The 23883-nt window shown below is 40.9% G+C and overlaps 1 protein-coding gene across 1 annotated transcript in view; it reads right to left on the reverse strand.

Annotated features, from left to right (window-relative positions):
* Positions 1-23561, reverse strand: part of snx7 (sorting nexin 7) — a 47540-nt gene extending 23979 nt beyond the window's left edge. Inside the window, exons 1-7 of the mRNA XM_037756498.1 lie at positions 23379-23561; positions 15898-16086; positions 13718-13828; positions 11808-11966; positions 10266-10464; positions 9481-9680; positions 6813-6899 (exon numbers count right to left, since the gene is read on the reverse strand). Coding sequence (XP_037612426.1) covers positions 6813-6899; positions 9481-9680; positions 10266-10464; positions 11808-11966; positions 13718-13828; positions 15898-16086; positions 23379-23462 — 1029 coding nt within the window. The 5' untranslated portion in view covers positions 23463-23561. The remainder of the gene's footprint in view (positions 1-6812; positions 6900-9480; positions 9681-10265; positions 10465-11807; positions 11967-13717; positions 13829-15897; positions 16087-23378) is intronic.
* Between the last annotated feature and the right edge of the window lie 322 nt (positions 23562-23883).

The raw sequence follows: 23883 nt of genomic DNA on the forward strand, positions 1-23883 counted from the left end.
CCATTACTGAAGGTGTGCTCACAGTACGGCAAAGACTAGGACACTAAATTCAATGCCAAAAAGAATAATGTGATGATAATCAGAAGTAGAGAAAATAAGAGATGAGTTCTTCCTGTGTTTCACTCGTGCGATATTCCTCTCATGACATGCAAGGCAATAGATACCTCGGCCACTATTCTGTCTTTCGGAGGTTGTAGCGGCTCAGTTCTAAAGCTAGAGTGAAGATACTGGTATCATATGAAACTAGATCCTAAGGAACCCATTGTTACCAACCACGTCATGCTAGCTTGTCGGGAAGAGCGCCAAATAATGCTACATAGCTCGGCTAAATTTGGCATGAAACTTTACCGCCACAAACTAGAGACATACAGCATTCAGAGGATGGATGAATCAGACTAGTCACCTAGAGCATTCAGAGGATGGATGGATCAGACTAGAGACCTAGAGCATTCAGAGGATAGATGGATCAAACTAGAGACCTAGAGCATTCAGAGGATGGATGGATCAGACTAGAGACCTATAGCATTCAGAGGATGGATGGATCAGACTATAGACCTAGAGCATTCAGAGGATGGATGGATCAAACTAGAGACCTAGAGCATTCAGAGGATGGATGGATCAGACTATAGACCTAGAGCATTCAGAGGATGGATGGATCAAACTAGAGACCTATAGCATTCAGAGGATGGATGGATCAGACTAGAGACCTAGAGCATTCAGAGGATGGATGGATCAGACTAGAGACCTATAGCATTCAGAGGATGGATGGATCAGACTAGTCACCTAGAGCATTCAGAGGATGGATGGATCAGACTAGAGACCTAGAGCATTCAGAGGATGGATGGATCAAACTAGAAAAAGACGGTGTTTCTCAAGGTCTTGGTGTCTTAATGTGGTATTTTGGAGGGATTAATGATAATGTTTATCAATTTAGCAACAACTTATGAGACATAATAGAGCATGGGGATGACCATCATATACTTCTATCATCATGTTCTAAATCCTGATACCCTTTCACTATTTGTTTTAATTGATTAATTCATTTCTATTTATGATTTATGAATAGAACAACTTGAGTGCTGAGCTGCATCTCAGATTAATCTTCAGGTTCTAGCTTTCAGATGATGTACACCACTTCTGTGTGACATCTACTGCTGACCTGCTATCTCCCCCTAAAGACCCCCTGTACCCTACACCTCTTAAAAAAAAGAGGTCTGAATCATAAGGGGTTAATTATGGCCAAAACGTAATTTGTGAGGTCACAGTGACCTTGACCTTTGAGTACCAAATTCTAATCAGTTCAAATTTGAAGAAACTCCCTCCAGGCATTCCTGAGATAACGCGTTCATGAGAACGGGACAGACGGAGTAAATACTATTTCATTTCAGTTGGACTTCTTTCTTACTACTTTACTCTACTATAGTGGACGGACATTTCTATGGTGATTCTCAGCGTTCAACTGAGCCTCATGTCCATGAGTCTATTGCCCCGATGCATGCTTGGAGGCTTCCCTACACCGCCTGCTTCAGGATGCTTATGGCACTAAGTTGAAAAAACTCTTGTTACATATTTACAATATTACCTCTGAGCCCGTTTATGACTACGATTCTTCATTTCATCCCAGTTATTGTCTCCTGTTTCTGAACAAACACACACCTGCATGGATGCCAGGTTACACACTAGTACTCTTCTCCGCTGGCTCACAATTACACCTGCAAAAATAACCATATGTTGACTTCTTACTAATATTAGACTGACTTCAATACGCATTTTAAATACTTTTACCACCGACTTGATATAATCAAACTCTAAAATAAGTTTTGGAAGAAATATTTGGGTCCTTTAGTGACCGTATAACATTATAAAATGATTCCTTTAAAAGGAAACATCAACTAAACTAGTAACCTAGTAAATAATAGTGGTGAAGCCCATCAGGTTCCTCACAGTGTGTGCTGCTACATTAGAGCGACACTGCCCCCTCCTGGCTGAGAGCTGTCATATCAAAACCCATTCAGTCTGTCTCGGGTTGACTCCCATGAAACGATCAGTGTTTTATTTCCAATAAAGGTGGAGGGCATGTTTACAGCAGGGAGGGATTACATTCTCATCATATTGGTCGGTCCGGTCCGGACTGATTACTGCTCATACCTGACACTTCCTGTCTGCAGATCTGATAGCAAACAGCATCGTTCTGAAGACACACAGCGATGATAACAAAAGACGTCACACCTTTTGTGTTTTCAGACACAGCTCAGTCATGGAATGTGCTTTTCAGTTATGACCGAATAGATGCCACAAACCAATCAGACCAGCTGCTGCGTGTCTGTGTTCTCTGAGCCGACAACGCTGTTTGGACCACATCGAAAAATACAAGTGAAAACACACACTGATCAGCCATAACATTCAGACCACTGACAAGTGAAGTGAATAACATGGATTATCTGGTTACCATGGCACCTGGCATTGGGGGGGATATATTAGACAGCAAGTGAACATTTTGAACTTTGTGTTGGAAGCAGAAGAAATGGGCCAGCGTAAGGATGTGAGCGACTTTGACAACAAGGGCCAAATAGTGCTGGCTAGACGACTGGGTCAGAGCATCTCCTGAACTGCAGCTCTTGTGGGATGTTCCCGGTCTGCAGTGGTCAGGACCTACCAGAAGTGGTCCAAGGAAGGAGAACCGGTGAACAGGCGACAGGATCAGACCCGAGGCTCATTGATGCACGTGGGGAGCGAAGGCTGGCCCGTGTTGTCTGATCCAATAGAAGAGCTACTGGAGCTCAAACTGTTGAAAACGTTAATGCTGGTTCTGATAGAAAGGTGTCAGAACACACAGTGAGGAGCAGTTTGTTGCGTATGGGGCTGCGTAGCCGCATACCGTTCAGGGTGACCACGATGACTTGTGTCCGCCGCCAAAAGCGCCTACAATGGGCACGTGAGCGTCAGAACTGGACCAGGGAGCAATGGAAGAAGGTGGCCCGGTCTGATGAATCACGTTTTTTTCTTTTACATCATGTGGAAGGCAACGAGTTGGAGGTGTTGACTCGGCCTCCAAATTCTCCAGATTTCGATCCGATGGAGCATCTGTGGGATGTGCTGGACGAACAAGTCCGATCCACGGAGGCCCCACCTCGCAACTTCCAGGACTTAAAGGATCTGCTACTGACGTCTTGGTGCCAGATACCACAGCAGACCTTCAGAGGTCTAGTGGACTCCATGCCTCCACGGGTCAGGGGGACCTACTGAATATCAGGCAGGTGGTCATCATGTTATGGCTGATCGGTGTACGATCCGTTTCGCATGCGATAACAATAAAACTCACCTAAACTGTCGTCGTTACTCTTTCAAACAATCACCAAGTGTGCTTTGGTCAAACTCAACTACTGAAGCCCAATGACCCAAGCTTCCTAACAGGGACTCTTCAATGCCCTCCTGGTCTAAAGGCTGTTTTACAGGCTTTTCTAAAAAATTGATTAGTGCTTGGATGTTGGCATTAGAACTGATTAAAAAGGCATAAAATATTGTCCATTATCAGTTACAGGACCCTTCCCTCATATTTCCACGAACTGTATTCATATAATCAACAATTCCACCATTATTTGACTGTACATAACTCCAAACTCAGACCTTCTATGTGTCGAACATCTCAGTTACAGTTTGGTTTAATTTACCGAGGTCCAGTGATATGGAACGCTCTGCTATCTCATGTATTAAAGTTGTCACCAGAACAATTTAATAAAGCCGTTAAAAAGTTTGTTTTTATCTCCCCGATGTTTTCCTTATGGATTATCTCTGTAAATTGCTTTTATTGATGATATTATAATGTGAATCTTATCTTTTTCTTTGTTTTTCTTCTCTCTCTCTCTTTACCATCCTTTTTAATAATTCATTCTCTTTTTAAAATTGATTAAGGTATACATTGGAGAGTGCCCTGATCAAGCCCCACTGAGGGTTTTTTGCACTTCCATCACATTTGTTGTTGTTTATGTCATCTCAATGTGTACCCTTTATTATATGTGTAAACAAATAAAATCTAAAATCTACAATCTGTACTGTCGAACAGGTAAATGTCCATAAATACTAGGGGTGGAAAAAAAAATCAATACAGCATAGTATCGCGATACTTTGCGTTGCGATACTGTATCAATGCACAGATGACAAATATTAATCTTTTATTATATAAACTATTAGCCTCTTAACAATCCAACGGCCTGCGGCTATTCCGTCTTCCAGAGGATGTAGCGGGCTCTGGATCTAAGGAATCCATCAGTACCAACCATGTCATACTAGCTTTATGGGAAGGAGGTTAAATAACGCTCCAAAGTCGCGCAAAAGTTTTGGCGAGAAAAAACTGACATGGCTATTTTCAAAGGGATCCCTTGTCCTTCTGACCTCAAGATATGTGAATGAGAACTCTGAGAGTGAAAACTGGATCTTATTAGATCATTTGCAGTTGAAAAAAGGTAATAAATTGGAATATATCGCAATATATCTTATCACAACACTCTTGTAAATTGCAATAACATCCCATCGGGACGCTTCAAATTCATAAAAAAAAAAACTTCAAATTGTGCCAAATAATCATCATGTATATATTTTTTTGTGCGTTTCCTTCAGATGAACCAAACTGTACAATAATTACAGGCTAGAAAAAAAACAACAGAACTAAGGTTCAGAGTACCCCGACGATAAACATGGTTCTTATAGGACACCGACACTCTCCTCGGTCCACTCGTTTCACAGATTTAAAGTGTGTGGTGGCCATGCAAGCAAAATATGTTTATATTAAAATATCTTTTCTTTTTTTCATAATAAATGTCCTCAAACATCTATAGTATCCCCGACATGCACACTGATGGACTTTAACCTGTAGCTACATTAACAGTAATATGGCTAATTCCAGGGTCTGGAATTAGCACCCGCCACATGCGGGTATATTGTTGGCAGTGGCGGCAGAAATCATCAGGACACCCGCCACTCAGGCAGGGAAAACGCTTGTGATGGGAATAGAGAGCCGTAGTTGTCTACTTTCTTGGCATCTCGTGCCTCCGTGACCATCGATTCCTCTTATTGATGCTTTCCCACGGTTACGCTGCACAATGACGCATACGCACGCTGTATCGTAGTTCAGTTTGTTTTGGACCGGAGACACGGTGGAGAGAAAAAAAAATGCTCAAAAGCATGGCGCTACTAAACCTGAGGGGATTCACCCTATTTCTCCCTGATAATGTTACACTGTGAACAACAAACCAGTGTTTAAATATACAGGAGGAGTGTTCGTAACGTTAGCTGTTAGAAGCGTTAGCAGCACAGTCCTGACTGGATAAAGAATGGAGGTACTAATGTTAACGGAGGTGCCATTGAGTTATTATTATGAGGCGTTCAAAGTCTGCTCAGGAAAAATAACTACTGGGTGAAGGTAAATTAAAATGTTATCATGATGTGTTCAAATATAATCTCGCAAAATTAAGTTTTTGGCGAGAAATTTCAATAAATCCAGTTGTTAGGAGATGTTTTCACAGTAATATAAAATAGATATTAAAGAGGGAATTATGACCTGTTTAACTTCATACCAAGATTTTTTTTAATCAAAGCAAATATTTAAATATTCATAATCATTTGAATTGTGTGTACAGTACAGTACTGTGTACATTACCCTCCCTCCACACTGTAATTCAAACACTGTAATTTACCATGTACATGATGTTTATTATGTAAAATATATCAAACATTGAATGACATCAGATCTAGAATGTTATTCCTTCATTTAGCGCAGAGATTTAAAAAAAAAAAGAATACTTCTCTGATACAGTGGCAGGAAGTGAAGAGAGTTCATTTCAGACCCTGCCTGCCACGCTAAGAGGAACACACAAGCCTCCAACTAGTTCTACTAACCTGTACCCCCAAGTCCTGTTAATAAGAAATACTGCTTTTATCCAGTAACACAGGTGACCTTCCTGGTTCCTCAACAACTTCTTACAAACCAACACCTTTTCCACATTAACTACTAAATTAATGAAATCAAATGAAAGCTGAATGTGTTTCCTGGGATCTCACTCAGCCCAGCGAGCGGCCACGTCGGCTCTTTGACAAAAAGCCCCGTTGGAAACAGTAACAAAGGCTTCTATTTGACATTTCCCTTCTCATTAGTGCAGATGTGTTAAAGGCAGAAGCAGACTGATATGCATTAGAAGCACCGCGCACACACACAGCTAATTAAAGCAGGAATACAATACGAGTCTGTGGGGGGAAATCTCTGTCCTGCTTCTTAATTAAAATCTCACAGATGGATTTTGATATCAGCTGGGTGAGAGAGGGATACGCACCTGCAAATCTACATACACACACATCCAAACACCTCCAGTAATGTGACTAAAAATAGCTCTGTCCTTTGCTCGCCTAACTTTCCGTCTCCGTTCTCTGTCTCTTGACATTTTGAAGCGAGTCGCCATCTATAGAGGATGTGGGAATTTTCATTACGCCGCGATTAGCTGCCGGGCTTACACTGTGAAATAATATTGACAGCTCTTATTCCCACTGAGCTGAGGACTGACTTCCAGGCGACAAAGCCTGGATATTTAGATAATCCTCCTAGGAAGCCCTCTTTCCTCCCCAATATGAGCCGAGGGTGGCCCTGTGGGAGAGGCCCCACTCCATGCTTCACTTTATTACACCTAATCTCTGGGAAGACGACTGGAGAGCACACAAACACATCGATTGGCTCAGAGGGATGCGAAGGAGGAGGAGGAGGAGGAGGAGGAGAGGGGGTGTGAGTGGCTGATATTCTGTCAGTGTGTGTGGATGGAACTTACATCTTCTTGCTCCACTCTCCTGGATGCCAGGGCCTCGTTCTTGGCTTCATACTCGGCCTGGATGTTGTCTCTCCGTCTCATCACAGCCTAAGACAGGTTGCACACAGTTGATCTCGGTGAGGGGAATTCTACAAATGTGCTCAACAGAACATAGCGTGAGTCAAAGTGTGCAGACTTAAGCCGTGGACACAAATGTAACGTCAGCAGCGCGTGGCGGATGCGTTACCTGTTGTTTTTTATTTCGGCGTCCGTGTTAACAGGTTAAAGCAGCCACACTGCCCGTGTGTGACACGCGTGCGTCTCTTCTAGAGAATAGAGGTCCCGTCTATTTTTGACGCGTGCCGCACGCTTCTCACAGCAACGAAAGACAGTGAAGGTGATCTATTGACTGTATATTGACATCATACCAGCAAGACTTTACTACAGTTTTGAGGTCTATCTGTAGAATATGTTACGGAGATGAAAAAAAGTAAGGACCTAATTTTAAATCAACACTTCCTGCTTTCATTTCAAAATAAAAACCCTCAAGCGTTTTTTCTGTGGACAGAATTCCTTCATTTGTTAACACAAGGCTTCTATTCTGAAATATGAGCAGTCAGTGCTGTGGAACATGCAGTGACTTGGAGAGCTCCATGATTTGATAAAGTATGGGGTTTAAATCAACACTTCCTGCTTTCATTTCGAAATAAAAGCCCTCAGGCGTTTCTTCTGTGGACAGAATTCCTTCATTTGTTAACACAAGGTTTTTATTCTGAAATATGTGCCGGACAGTGTTCTAGAAATTAGAGTGACTTGGAGAGCTCCATGGATGAATATAGTACGGAGTTTTAATTTTGGATTATTACTATTATTGACAAATTACCACACGTTTCTTAACCTTTCTCTGTCTAACATAAATATAAATGATATTTATAATGAAATGAAATGGCCATTAAAAGGCAAACTCTATGTAGAAAGAAAGGGCTGACAGCAGCAGCAGAAACGCAGCAGACACCCAGCTGAAATGCAGCTGGTGTGAACGCCCAACGCGTGTATCACGCAGCCACCACGCCACGCGCTCCTGATGTTCCATGTGTGTCCACGGCTTTACAGTCCGAGGGAATAAACTCAGGAATGAACAATTAGGTTATTTTTACATATTTGTCTGTTTGTGTTCCCACCGCATATAAAGATTTAACAGATAACAGATTAACACACGGTGGCTTTGTTGGAGACGTGGTGAAAAAACAACAACACAGTCATCAGTGTTGTTGTTAATGATGCAAACTGAGTCACGCAGAGCTGGAGAGAGAGTGAATACTCTGAATACAACTCTCTCTCTCTCCGATCACAAACTGGGTTTATCTCACTTTGTCTAGCCACACTGGTGGTGCGGCTCCATAATGGTACCGTCTGTCAGTCTGTCGGTCCACCAGGCAGCAACCTCTAGTTAGAAAAGTGGATCCTTAAACCTGCGTTCTCTCTACCAGCCAGCAGGGGGCGACTCCTCTGGTTGTATAGAAGTCTATGAGAAAATGAGCCTACTTCTCACTTGATTTATCACCTCAGTAAACATTGTAAACATGAGTTTATGGTCTCAAGTCTTCTTCAATACAGCATGATGTTCATTTAGTAAATGATGGTTCCATTTAGAGTCAGATAGACCATAAAGGGTTCGGGATGCTTTATAGACCCCTATAGACCCCTTTTCTCTTAGTAAACATGAAGATGTATTTCTGTGGGCGGAGCGTAGGTGGAGGCAAAATAATTCTCCCAACTCGTTAGCTAACGCTGGCTAGCAAGTATTGTTGGCTTGCTTTTTTAACAATCAAGATTTTCTGAATATGTACAGCCACTCACTCTCCGGGACCACAAGAGTCAGTGTTAAGCCCGGGACACACCAGGAACGTCAGCAGCACGTGGCGGCAGTGTTACCTGTTGTTTTTTATTTCGGCGTCCGTGTTAACAGGTTAGGGCAGCCACACTGCCCGCGTGAGACGCGCGTCTCAGCTGCGTCTCTTCTAGAGAATAGAGGTCTCGCCTATTTTTGACGCGTGCCGCACGCGTTTCACAGCAACAACAGACAGACAGTGATCTATTGACTGTATATTAACATCATACCAGCTACATTACTACAGTTTCGATGTCTATCTGTAGAATATGTTATGGAGATGGAAAAAAAAAAAGGAAATACTTATTTTTAAATCAACACTTCCTGCTTTCATTTAAAAAATAAAAGCCCTCAAGCGTTTTTTTCTGTGGACAGAATTCCTTCATTTTTTAACACAAGGCTTTTATTCTGAAATATGTGCCGGACATTGTTCTAGAACATGCAGTGACTTGGAGAGCTCCATGAATGAATATAGTACGGAGTTTTAATTGTGGATTATTACTACTATTTACAAATTACCACACGTTTCTTAACCTTTCTCTGTCTAAAATAAATATAAATGATACTTATAATGAAATGAAATGGCCATTAAAAGGCAAACTCGATGTAGAAAGAAAGGGCTGACAGCAGCAGCTGCAGCAGCAGAAACGCAGCAGACACGTTGCTGACACGCAGCTGGTGTGAACACCCGCCGCGTGAATCACGCAGCCATTGATCAGGGCTCCATTGATGATGGCTTTTTTAAAATGTATTTATTTATGTGATTAAAGGAGCTTGAACGGTGTGGTCTGGGCTCACCTTCAGGGTCTCGGCACAGAGGACGTACTCGTGCAGAGCGGGGACGAGGACGTCGGACAGATGGTGGATCTGCTCTTCTGTTTCCTTACTACAGCGCTCCACACAGCCGGCCACGCCTTTCAATGGCTCCGCCAGCTCCTCCTCTGACCCCGCCCACTGGGTGTAGGTGGGGCTGTACTGCTTCAGCTCATCCAGGTACTCTGGAAGACACACAGGACACATCTAAACCAGCATCCTTATCCCTTACCCTGCAAGTTCAGAGGGGCCTGAGGCCTGAGAGAGGAGCTCTCAATATGGGGAAGGCAAGCCGGCGGCTAACAGCTAACAGTGCTAACAGCTAACAGTGCTAACAGCTAACAGTGCAAAAAACAGCGAAAGCGCTGACAAATATTATGGGCTGAAAAAGCAACAAATCAAAAAAGACAATTTCAATTTTCTTTTGCACCGTGCATAAAGGCATCAACCAATCTCGTGCAGAACGGGTTGCGCCTATATTTAATAAACACGGAGGCTCCATAGTCCGAACAAAGACGGCAAACTTTATTACTCTTTTCAACGTTGATCCGCTCCTTCTTACCTTCCACAATAAAAGAAATGTGTATATCAGTAAGTGTCAGATTTGATTTGAAATTGTTTTCTTTAATTTTATGGTACAAATGCTTCAACTCTCCATTGTTATTACTTTTATGTCTTGACAACATTTGGTCTTGCTTAGTTCCAACGCAGTAAGTCTTTACAGAGCAGGAATCCTGTAAATGAACCCGTCAGTGTGCCTGCTGGAGTACCTCTTTGCTCCTTGATGATCCTCAGGGTGACTTTGTCCACAGAGCTCATCTTGTTGCTGAAGTCTTCCACGTACTCCTGCATCAGAGCGAACTCCTCCGGCCGGCTCTTCAGGCCTCGTACCGAGTTGGCTACCGCCCTCACCGTCTCCCCCATCCTGCTCAGGAAGCCTGGACCCTGTTTCTTGTGAGACAACAACTCCTGCCGGGGGGGGGGGGGGGGGTCACACACAACGGGGGGCTTTAATTAAGCTGTGCATCGATGTTGATCCAGCTCCTTAATGTTCACACTGGTCTAAATGCATTATATAGAACCGGATTTTTAGAGACCATAAATAAAAACATTATGAGCAATAAAGGAATAGTGCAACATTTTGGAAAATACACTTATTTTCTTTCTGAGAGTGAAATGAGGAGATGGATATAATCGTGATCAGTTCAGTAGCGTATAGGGATGTCCATAATTAACCGGTTAACCGTTTACCGACATTAAGCATTTTAACCGATTAACGTTATCGGTTAAAACGGTTAAAAGAAATGTTAATAATTAATTCAAAGATGACCACCTTAAGAGGCAGAGCCGGAGTTGCAGGATACAGGTCTCCGGCTCGCTTGAGCGGAGCGGAGGAGTTGTAGTTTCATAGCATTTATTCACCGACAAATAAACTGTACACACACTGCTACACCTACGTTCACAGCTAGAACGCCACCAACAACCTCACACTCACCGCCAACACACACGTCTGTTGGAAACTCGCTAAGTTACGCAGACTACGTGTGCGGCGGTGAGCACGAAGCCTCCGGCAAATACTAGAGCTGCTAACGTAGCACAAATACACACACTGTTGGAAACTCGCTAAAGTTCCGCCGGGCAGACACACAGCTGACAACCTGCTAAACTAAACTAAATGTGCGGTGGAGACTTTTACTGGGAAAGTGGCTGCATGTCCGCGACACTACACGCAGCATCGTAGCTGCTAAGTTAACGCTCCCAGACGGTGAATATCTGTTGTGCTCCTGCAGCTGGTACACGGCTGCATGCGAGGCACAAATCTTTTCGGTTAACGGTTAATAATCGGTTAACGAGGGTCGGTTATCGGTTAAGAACATTTTTCAAAATGAGCATCCCTAGTAGCGTACACACTTGGACGTGGTTAGAATAGCTTAGCATAAGGACTGGAAGCAGGGGGAAACAGCTAGCCTGGCTCTGCCCAAAGTTAAAAAATATACACCTCACTACCAACACCTCTGAAGCTCACTGACTAACATGTTTTAATCTCATTTGTTTAGACTGTACACAATCAGACATGTAGAAAGCACAGTTTGTGGATTCAGGGGCTGAACAAGCTGGAACTATTTCTTAGAAAATATTTTCTGTGGTATAAAGGATGCTTAATTATGTGGTGATGTTGTGTGTGGTGTGTAGCTACTTGGAACCTTTGTCTGATATAGACGTACTACTTTCTCAGTAATACCAACTTTATTGATCCATGGGAAATAGTGTGTGTGTGTGAGAGAGAGAGAGAGAGAGAGAGAGAGAGAGACCTGTGCAGTGAGGAAGACTTTGAAGTGCGGGCTGTAAGACAGTATGGGATGCTCGGAGGTCTTGTCGAGGAAGCGGTCCAGAGCTTTCCTCCTGGTCTCGATGAAGTCGTCGTTGAAGCGTTCCACCATGCCTTTCATCACAAACTTCTCCGGAAGCGGCTGAGGACACAGCGACATTCAGATTCAGGCCTTGTATGTGTGCAAGGTAGTATATGTAGCACACATAAAAACAGAACAGTATCCACGAATGGAAAAGCACCTTGCGAGGGAGCAGTTTTGCTCTGTGTGCTAGGGATGCTAATAATTAACAGTTTAACCGTTTTTTACCAATTAATGCCATCGGTTTAACGGTTATAATATTAAAAATGAAATAAAAAGCTGAACAAAACCCAGAGGAGCGGCTTGTCACTTAAAGGAGAATAGCTGGTCCACCTTAACAGCCCACCTTAAGGGAGTCTGAGCTGGTGTTGCAGGATACGAGAGCTTGGCTCGGGTCTTGAGGAGTTGTAGCATTTATTCACCGACAAATAAACTGTATACACACTGTACTGCTACGTTCCACAACCTCGCACTCAACGCCGCCACACACACGTGCGATCTATCGGACACTCGCTAACGTTGCGCCGCGCTGACAGACCGTATGTGTGTGATAACAGCGAGCACAAACGCTACAGTTGTGAACATAGCACAAACATGCACGGTGTGTAGCCAGGCAGCTTGCAGCTAAACTAAATGATGCAGTGGAGACTTACTGGGAAAGTGGCTGCAGCGTCGTGGCTGCTACAGTAACTCTTCCGGTCGGTGAACTGGGGACTCAGTTGTCTGTGGTGCTCATACACTGCAGCTGGTCATAAATGATGGATTTAACCTGTTTGTGCTTCAGCTTATCGCTGCAGCTGGGCGGCTTGTTAGGCACTACAAATAGCACTGCTGCATGCAACGCATTAATCTGGTCAGTTAACGTTAATATCGGTTAACGAGGGTCGATTATCGGTTAGAATTTTGTTTTCTAAATTAGCATCTCTATTGTGTGCACAATGCGGTCCCAGGAGCATGGGGCTGTGATGAGCGTGAGCTTGACCTCCCCCCTACAACTCAAAAACTTCTCTGGCTTGATCTACAGTGCAGAAATGTTTGTTTTCGGAGGTGCCTGTTTTTGATAGACAATTTATTGATTTATTTAATTGATTTATCTTATTATTTATTTATTCATTCATTCATTCATTAAAAATATATATGCTGGTGTGTGAATATATATGTTTATGCAGGTGTGTGGATATATACGCACCTATTTATTTATTGAAATATATTGACTCATTTATATATTTATTACATATTTGTATATTTATTGCCTCATTTATGTATTCTACAGGCATATTTATTTATTTGTTTATGTTTATTATTAATTTAATATTGAAAGAAATAGCATTCCCTACAAAATAATGTAAAATTGGTCTGAAGACAAGACAAGATGAGCAAAAATTGGTTTAAAAAAATTATAAAAAAATGAATTATCACTGCAAAAATTCAGATGTTTTCCGTATCTGTTCAGAGCACATTATCTGTGCATGGCCGATTAATGTATTTGTATTTGGGTACATCCCTGTCACATGTACGTGTATGTATATGAATATGTCAAATTGAAGTAAGTTTCAGGTCTCTACAAGTTGATTTTCATACTGCATGAAAATTAATGAAAAATCAAAGGACTCCTGGATGGAAAGGAAAATACCGTCAGCAACCTAAAACTCCGCTGGGTGCTTTGGAAAATGGCTGGCAGTGATGTTAAGTATGTGTGACTTGTGGTAAATGAGCTGAAACATCAGAAAATTCTGGTCTGGTCCCAGTGGACTGCAGCTGCCCCCAGATGTGTTAAACAGCTGGTGTGGTGTGCTGATGATGATACGTACGTGGACAATGAGTGTCGGGTGGTTTTCTTCCAGTTTGCTTCGGAGCCACAAGAAGTCCTGGTAGCGCCGGCGTACCTCGTACTCACTGGAGTCAAACTCGCCCCGCGTGGTCTAGAGAGAGAGAGGTTACAAATCAGTACCCAATCAGCATGAAGCTTTATCCCTGATCTACCTGGTAGTGGCCAGACCATGCACACCATTGCACTGAAAACTAAACTACTGTCGGACTAAAATACTCGGACATCAGAGTAAGACTGAGGCCCATTGCCAATATCCCCCCTAAACCCTGAACCACTGAACCACCTTTTAGAAAAAATAGTATTACTGACGCATTTCATTTATACTTTGGATCATAAGAAATACTGTATTTATTAGCCAACTTTGATAGCATTTAGCAGCGCACTTGATAGCATTTAATAGTTCACTTGATAGCATTTAGCAGCGCACTTGATAACATTTAATAGTTCACTTGATAGCATTTAGCAGTGCACTTGATAGCATTTAGCAGCGCACTTGATAGCATTTAATAGTTCACTTGATAGTATTTAGCAGCGCACTTGATAGCATTTAGCAGCGCACTTGATAGCATTTAGCAGCGCACTTGATAGCATTTAGCAGCGCACTTGATAGCATTTAATAGTTCACTTGATAGCATTTAGCAGCGCACTTGATAGCATTTAATAGTTCACTTGATAGCATTTAGCAGCGCACTTGATAGCATTTAGCAGCGCACTTGATAGCATTTAGCAGCGCACTTGATAGCATTTAATAGTTCACTTGATAGTATTTAGCAGCGCACTTGATAGCATTTAGCAGCGCACTTGATAGCATTTAATAGTTCACTTGATAGCATTTAGCAGCGCACTTGATAGCATTTAGCAACGCACTTGATAGCATTTAGCAGCGCACTTGATAGCATTTAATAGTTCACTTGATAGTATTTAGCAGCGCACTTGATAGCATTTAGCAGCGCACTTGATAGCATTTAGCAGCGCACTTGATAGCATTTAGCAGCGCACTTGATAGCATTTAATAGTTCACTTTATAGTATTTAGCAGCGCACTTGATAGCATTTAGCAGCGCACTTGATAGCATTTAATAGTTCACTTGATAGCATTTAGCGGCGCACTTGATAGCATTTAATAGTTCACTTAATAGCATTTAGCAGCGCACTTGATAGCATTTAGCAGCGCACTTGATAGCATTTAATAGTTCACTTGATAGCATTTAGCAGCGCACTTGATAGCATTTAGCAGCGCACTTGATAGCATTTAATAGTTCACTTGATAGTATTTAGCAGCGCACTTGATAGCATTTAGCAGCGCACTTGATAGCATTTAGCAGCGCACTTGATAGCATTTAATAGTTCACTTGATAGTATTTAGCAGCGCACTTGATAGCATTTAGCAGCGCACTTGATAGCATTTAATAGTTCACTTGATAGCATTTAGCAGCGCACTTGATAGCATTTAGCAGCGCACTTGATAGCATTTAATAGTTCACTTGATAGCATTTAGCAGCGCACTTGATAGCATTTAATAGTTCACTTGATAGCATTTAGCAGCGCACTTGTTAGCATTTAGCAGTGCACTTGATAGCATTTAGCAGTGCACTTGAAAGCATTTAGCAGCGCACTTATTGTTTACAAATTATTATGTTGTTATTTAATATTACTAAAGTTAAAGTACAAAAGTATTTGCATCAAATATACATAAAATTACCAAAAGAAAAAGTAATGATTATTCAGAATAATATATGTTATATTATTGTATTCTAATTATTGATTCATTAACGTGTTCATCATTTTAATGTAGCAGCTGATGAAGGTGGAGCTCATTTGAATTTCTTCATATACTGCTGGGTAGTTTAATCTCTAATAATACATAATTTATTAGTTGATTATATTTTGTATTAATAATCTGAATCTGCTAAGTAACTAAAGTTATTGAATGTATCAAACTTAGCGGTTTAAAAGAGAAAAAAGAGAGGGAAAAAGACGCATCAGCAGATACTCAAGGTTTTGGTATCGGACATGAACAAGTGGTATCGAGCCATCCTTATCAAAGATGCATTACTCTGAGAATGTTTAGCCAGTTAGCACTGAACTCTGAGACACTTCCATAAATGAGGTCTTTTCAGCATGCTGCATGCATACAGATGTGTGCATAAGACCTCCTCACCTTGGTCATGACTCTATACATGATGAAGGTTTCGATGGCAGTGACATGGCTCTCTGGGTGATCAACGGTGGTGAAGATGTCTTTGGTGTCGGCATCTTGCTGCTCGTCCTCCTCCTCCTCCAGTCTGTACTGGTTGACCATGGAGCTGGGGGAGTTGGGCATGGGACTTCCATCTGCCAGCGATGTGTTCTGGACCAATGAGAGGATGCCACTGTTAGCCCACAGTAATAATGTTTACGGCAAACACAATGTTCTACAAGTTCTTTCACTTTTCATTTGAAAAACAGAGTGCAACACCATGAATGTCTTTGAAGGGAGTTTGAGTTTATTTTAGTTTACTGGACAAAATTCCAAATACAGCAGTAAAAAAATACAAACGTATGAGACAGTCGACCTCATGCAACAATATTCTCCTACATAAATTTCTCTTAATATTCTGTTAAGAGCAAAAAAAATAAAAATAAGTGAAGTCAACTCCAGATGCATTCTCAACCACCCACATCTGCTCTCTCCCAGGTGTGATGGATGATTAATCACTTGATCAGAAATTGGAGGCGTGTGGCCGATTGTTTATTATTAGCATAGGTAACGTCCCTTTATCACTATGTAAGAGAATGTATTAGCATAGGTAACGTCCCTTTAACACTATATAAGAGAATGTATTAGCATAGGTAACGTCCCTTTAACACTATATAAGAGAATGTACTAGCATAGGTAACGTCCCTTTAACACTATATAAGATAATGTATTAGCATAGGTAACGTCCCTTTAACACTATATAAGAGAATGTACTAGCATAGGTAACGTCCCTTTAACACTATATAAGAGAATGTATTAGCATAGGTAACGTCCCTTTAACACTATATAAGAGAATGTATTAGCATAGGTAACCTCCCTTTAACACTATATAAGAGAATGTACTAGCATAGGTAACGTCCCTTTAACACTATATAAGAGAATGTATTAGCATAGGTAACGTCCCTTTAACACTATTTAAGATAATGTATTAGCATAGGTAACGTCCCTTTTTAAACTATATAAGAGAATGTATTAGCATAGGTAACGTCCCTTTATCACTATATAAGAGAATGTATTAGCATAGGTAACGTCCCTTTACCACCATATAAGAGAATGTACTAGCATAGGTAACGTCCCTTTAACACTATATAAGAGAATGTACTAGCATGGGTAACCTCCCTTTAACACTATATAAGAGAATGTACTAGCATAGGTAACGTCCCTTTAACACTATATAAGAGAATGTATTAGCATAGGTAACGTCCCTTTAACACTATATAAGAGAATGTATTAGCATAGGTAACGTCCCTTTAACACTATATAAGAGAATGTATTAGCATAGGTAATGTCCCTTTAACACTATATAAGAGAATGTATTAGCATAGGTAATGTCCCTTTAACACTATATAAGAGAATGTATAGGTAACTTCCCTTTAACACTATTTAAGATAATGTATTAGCATAGGTAACGTCCCTTTAACGCTATATAAGAGAATGTATTAGCATAAGTAACGTCCCTTTAACACTACAGTATGTAAGAGAATGTATTAGCATAGGTAACGTCCCTTTAACACTATATAAGAGAATGTATTAGCATAGGTAACGTCCCTTTAACACTATATAAGAGAATGTACTAGCATGGGTAACCTCCCTTTAACACTATTTAATATAATGTATTAGCATAGGTAACGTCCCTTTAACGCTATATAAGAGAATGTATTAGCATAAGTAACGTCCCGTTAACACTACAGTATATAAGAGAATGTATTAGCATAGGTAACGTCCCTTTAACACTATATAAGACAATGCATTAGCATAGGTAACGTCCCTTTAACACTATATAAGAGAATGTATTAGCATAGGTAACGTCCCTTTAACACTATATAAGAGAATGTATTAGCATAGGCAACGTCCCTTTAACACTATATAAGAGAATGTATTAGCATAGGTAACGTCCCTTTAACACTATATAAGAGAATGCATTAGCATAGGTAACGTCCCTTTAACACTATATAAGAGAATGTATTAGCATAGGTAACGTCCCTTTAACACTATTTAAGAGAATGTATTAGCATAGGTAACGTCCCTTTAACACTATATAAGAGAATGTATTAGCATAGGTAAAGTCGCTTTAACACTATATAAGAGAATGTATTAGCATAGGCAACGTCCCTTTAACACTATATAAGAGAATGTATTAGCATAGGTAACGTCCCTTTAACACTATATAAGAGAATGTATTAGCATAGGTAACGTCCCTTTAACACTATATAAGAGAATGTATAAGCATAGGTAACATCCCTTTAACACTATATAAGATAATGTATTAGCATAGGTAACATCCCATTAACACTATATAAGAGAATGTATTAGCATTGGAAAGCGTCCATTTAACACTATATGAGAGAATGTATTAGCATAAGTAACGTCCCTTTAACACTATATAAGAGAATGTATTAGCATAGGTAACGCCACCACCAGACAATCAAGTAATCCTGCAACAGAGATGATCATAAATCAAGGTTTTCACTAAATATGTTCATTATGATTTCATGTCTGGAACAGATTATTGAAAGCCAGAATAGCACTTGAAGAAGCTGTTGAATTCGGCTGTTGTCATTCAGTGTTCGTACTTGTAGCTATGAAAAGTGATGCACTGTTATTCATATATAACCCACGTAATCATGAGTCAGGACGTGCAGGGCTGCCTCGGAGGAAGTCAGGTCACGTAGTGTAAAGAGCGACAAAGTCCACATAGGGACGAGGTCGGGCAGGATGCTGTTTGTCTCCCGTGTGAAACTAAATCAATGTTGACTTATTTTACTTTCGTTTTGTAATGTACTTATTTTACGTAACAAACATACTTATTTGAACCCAAACCACGATCTTTTCCAAATCATGACCAAGTAGTTTTGTTGCTTAAACAGGTTCTGCACTGCAGGTGACTACATCGATCGCTCGTGTTGCTGGACATATGTCCACTTGCCTCTCTATTCAAATGGGAATATACTGTATACACATTTACACGCAGGTGAATTGGAGGTAGATGGAATACTTTTTGCCCCCCCACTTTCAGGCGTAGATAATTGGTACAATCTATATTGTCATTAGAAGAGTGACTGCTGGGACTTCCAGCAAGTTTTCAACAGTAATTCACCCAGTTTATCTTTGACTACTAACTGTGGGAGCCATCTGGGCCCTGTGGGCGCATTTTTTAATTCACAAACCTATCCAGATGGTGTCTGATTGAGGATAAATATGCTCAGTGAAAAATTGGACAGGATTAATCCCCAATTAGTCCGTCCCCTCTGACACAGACTGTACCGTACAAGTAGTAGTAAAGAGTGAAACTGTTAACGTTCTCAACAACAACACTAAAGAGGTCAAAGGTCAGCAGTGACTGCACTAACTTTACCATAACTTTGATCATGTATATTATATGAAGATGGAGAACTTCTCCAGCGGTTGATTTGGACCCATGTTACTGGAACCCCTTTGGGGCCATCTACAGGATAACAAAGGCTAGGAGGCCAGATACTGGCTTGCTGATACCAATATCAGATTGTACACAGACAGTGACATCTAATAGAGAGTGAAACCAGAACTTCCAGGTTCTGTTTCAGACGTTTTTAGACAGCAGATAATAGAGTTCAACGGTGAGGTAACGGAAGTGAAAATCCCATTCATGTTCTGTATCAGGGATTAGGATTATAACCCGTAATGTTGGAACCATCCAAGGTAAAAATGACACCAAGATGTCTGCGATGCTGTGTGGAGAAGTAATGGAGAAGTATTATACTATGCACACAATCTTAAATGTAACAGCGATGTCTCTGATTGGTGGAGCTCGCCGTTACCATGGAAATGTTGACCTCACCCACGAACGGCTAGTGAGGCTCCTACACGCTCATACGTGCCGCTACCTGGTCTGCGCCCCGATTTCCAACCAGACTGATATTGAATTTTTTAGGTGAGCCTTTCTTTAAAGTGTTTAAAATCTGTTTTGCTGCTGACCCCCCCATCCATATATTGCTTTGCTCCCGTGCTGGTATACTCCTGTCTGTTTCTCCAGACTCCATCTATTGTAGGTAATACACTGACTAAGGAGAAGTACCTCATACAACCCCACTGAGAAAACACCCCAAACTATTCCTTTAAGTAGCCTCTTAAATAAGCACTGCATCTTGTACGCACCGTATGCTTCATGTTAAGAAAAAGATGCCTTAAAGGGCCCATATTATGCAGATTTTCAGGTTCATACTTGTATTTTGTTTCTACTAGAACATGTTTACATGCTGTAATGTTCAAAAAAAAATTTATTTTCCTCATACTTTCTGCCTGAATATGCCTGTATTTACCCTCTGTCTGAAACGCTCTGTTTTAGCTCATTTTGACGGAATTGCAACAGAATTGCGTTGCTAGGCAACAGCTTGGGTCCATGTGTACTTCCTGTCAGTTGATGACATTAACATACACTGCAACCAGGAATAAACTGGGTCACATTTAGAATGTTTACGTTTAAAATTATGTCAAGGGTGTAAATATTGTATTTTTGTGACATCACAAATGGACAGAAATCCTGACAGCTTGTTTCAAATGCAGAGTTTCTGAATACGGGCTGTGTGTATTTCACTGTGGATTGAGTGTTTCGATACTTTCACAGTATTTATATAGGACTTAAGCCTGCTTTATAATAAAAAAAAACATGAAAATCTCACTTTTTTATAATATGGGACCTTTAATGTTGGCTTGTTTGAATTACTGTGCCCCTAAAAAAGCATTTAGCTCAAAGCACCACTGAGCCTCAGTACAATCTCTGTAGACACACACATTGTTTTTTGTATGCAAGCCTGCACAAAGCACTGTCTTGACAGATCAGCAGGATACGCCATTGTCCTCCTACCAAGCATCAATGCTTGTCAGCTCTCCAGAAAAGCAGCACTTTTAGCAAATTAGCCTCCAGGATTGTCTCATCCTGGCTGCCGTACCCTGACCACTTCTAACGCATGACACATGTCCGTCACACGATTACAAAACTGACAATGTCACTTATGGGGAATTTCATCAGAAAGACTGAGGATATGACGCAACACTACAGGCTGCCAACGGTTAATAGCGTGGTAGGATACTGTACATGATATCTAATGGGGCCATCAGTGGGACTCATTTGTTAGCAAGGGCCTTTTCACAGTGGACTTGTTGTCACATTCAAATGATCCCATTTATGCAAACAGCAGTGAACCATAAGTGTGCTGCCTGCAGGTCTGTTTCCTGTAACAACAGCTGAGAAGCTGCTGAGGTCAGCAGCCCGCCCCCCCGCACTGCTCCACACACACAAAAAGAGGACAATCATGATGACTTCTCTCTCCCAGATAGTCTGCTTATCATCTGACCATCATCTGACTACACATATACAGCAGGGAGCTCTCACTCTGTCTCTGTTTACAGGAACCACAAACACAGCTCAGTCAGTGTGTTCATGAAAACATAGAAGAAGGACACGGCCTATCTTCACCTTCTGCTGGAAACAACTAAGGGTTATTTAACCCGAGTTATATGCAAAGAGTAACCCCGATTTACATCAAAGACATCTGTATTTGTGGTGAACTGGTTGTCATGGTTTCTACCTGTGTTTCCAGGTACCAGATGACACAAATGTCATCATAAAGTGTGGCCGTGTGTATGTCACATTTCAAAACATGTTAGACTGACCTGAGCCAAATGTAACCACAGCCCAAAAAAACCCACTGTAATTCAGATCAGTGGTTCATGAGAAAAACAGCTTTGGATCAGGTCAGTAGCAGCTCGGTTGTTATAGTAACAGTGTTAATATGTTTCAGTGGAAGTGGAGGTGAAGCCTTACAGCTGCATTTGGCCTGCGTTTTCCAGACTGTAGATGGACGACGCATCCACCTATATATATATATATATATATATATATATATATATATACACACGTATATATCCTTTTTATAGCCTCAAATATCTAATTAAAACCAAACTGATCAGAAAAATGAACACTTGAACAAACATCAGTGTGATAAGAACGACCTAAAATGACAGAAAACATCTTTGGGAAAATTTATTTGGAGTGTGCTTTGATTTTTTTAGTTTGGGTCATCCACTAACATGGAGGGGGCGGGATTTATGACCTGTACTGCAACAAGCGACCAGGGGGCAATCCAGATGTTTTGGCTTCACTTTTGGGGAGCCATATCATGGCGTCCATCTTTATATACAGTCTATACACAAAAAAATATGATTAATTATTATTTATCAGTGGATCAGTGCCAAAACTCCAGTCTTAATTACTTTGGTTAATGTTATAATAGTTTGCAATAGTTGAGAATATATTTAAAACTTTCTTTCAGCAGATCCTTAAGGTAGAAGATTCTATGCAGACTCTGTACTGGATTGCATTAGATTGTTATGGTGTACCTAATAAAGTGGCTACAGAGTGTGGCCCTAAGTAGACTGAAGGTTCAGTTCTGATCCAGATTAGTTAGAGACCTCCCTTTGTTCACATTGTGACCTAAATCAAGCCCAGCACAGACCCACTGAATAAAGCTGTTAACTCTACATAATGTGGATTTAATAATTCACAGTAGCCGTTCAAATACAATATCTTATTATGATACGTAACCTACATTCATTCAATTATTAATAAACTAAAGCTTCAGTTCTGATTACACAATGTCTACCTTTTCTTTTTAAACAACTGTGTGATTCATCTTCTTCAACATTTACGATCTTTGACTCCAACGATTAGCTCAGATTTGGAGTCAGAGTTCAGGAAGAGTAAACCTCCAGACCAAACTCCATTTAGAAATGTCACAATATAACGTGGCCTCATTATATGAATAATAAATGACCCACAAATCATAACTATGGGCCTTAAAGGACACTTCAGAAGGACTTTTGTTTAATTCGGCTTCCATAAAATCCAATAATGAATTCAATAAAACGTTCATTCAGGTTGAAATGAATGAGCTTGTTGAACAGGTGAAGCAGGCTGACAACTAAACATCTATTGGACTAAGAGTTCATTGTTGTTTAGGAGTTAAGCCGAATTGAAGCGAGGAGTCTTTTAAAGCTCTTCTGTACTTTGTTACCTGCTGGAAAGTTTTGCAGCTAAGAAGAAATACACTTAATTATTCAACTGATTTGGCGTTAATGTTGATAAAGTGTTGATAAACAGCGATGACAGTTTGGTCTCAGGTCAGATCATCAGCTGATCGAGGACATCAGGTTCTTCAAGGACTGGAGGACACTAATAAAGTAGCTCTAGAGGCTGTAGAGTTACAGTTAAAGTTAAAGTTAAAGTTAAAGTTAAAGCGGGTGTGTTGGTGTGTTGGTGTCGGCGGGTCAGATCCACGTAGCAGGGAAATCAGTGGAGCTACTGAGAGACTGAAGCTGTCTCTAGTCCTCAGTCTGTCTTTAGTCTGTCTTTAGTCTGTCTTTACCTTACTGAAGACCTCCAAGTCGTCGTCCTCGTCCAGGTCCAACATGTGTCCCGAGAAGTCCGCAGGGACCGTCTGTCCACTCATCTCTCTCTCTATTCAAACTAGCTGAGCTCATGAGACTAACCTGAGCAGGTAAACTCAACTCAACTAAACTTCCACTAAAAGCTTCAGAGCAGCCGGAAGACACCCACATCAGCACTTCCGTTGAGAGATTTCAAAATAAAAGCCACCACTAAATCACCACTGATTGGACATTCACAAGAAATTGTTTGCCAGGATTTTTTAACAACCTATTTCATGGTTTATATATAACATTCAGGAGATTTCATCTGTTCTGAGCGTTCCAGACGCAGAAGTATGTGTTTTACTGACAGCAGCAGCACAGCATGCTGGGAAGGACAGGAAAGGCTCAACATGAATTGTTCAGAAAAAAGTTCACATTTTTATACAGATTTTAAAGGAAAAAAAATCTTTACACTATTTATGTTTTTAGCAAAGTGTCTAC

This window comes from Sebastes umbrosus, chromosome 21 (genome assembly GCF_015220745.1).
Source record: "Sebastes umbrosus isolate fSebUmb1 chromosome 21, fSebUmb1.pri, whole genome shotgun sequence".
In the NCBI taxonomy this organism is placed as follows: domain Eukaryota; kingdom Metazoa; phylum Chordata; class Actinopteri; order Perciformes; family Sebastidae; genus Sebastes; species Sebastes umbrosus.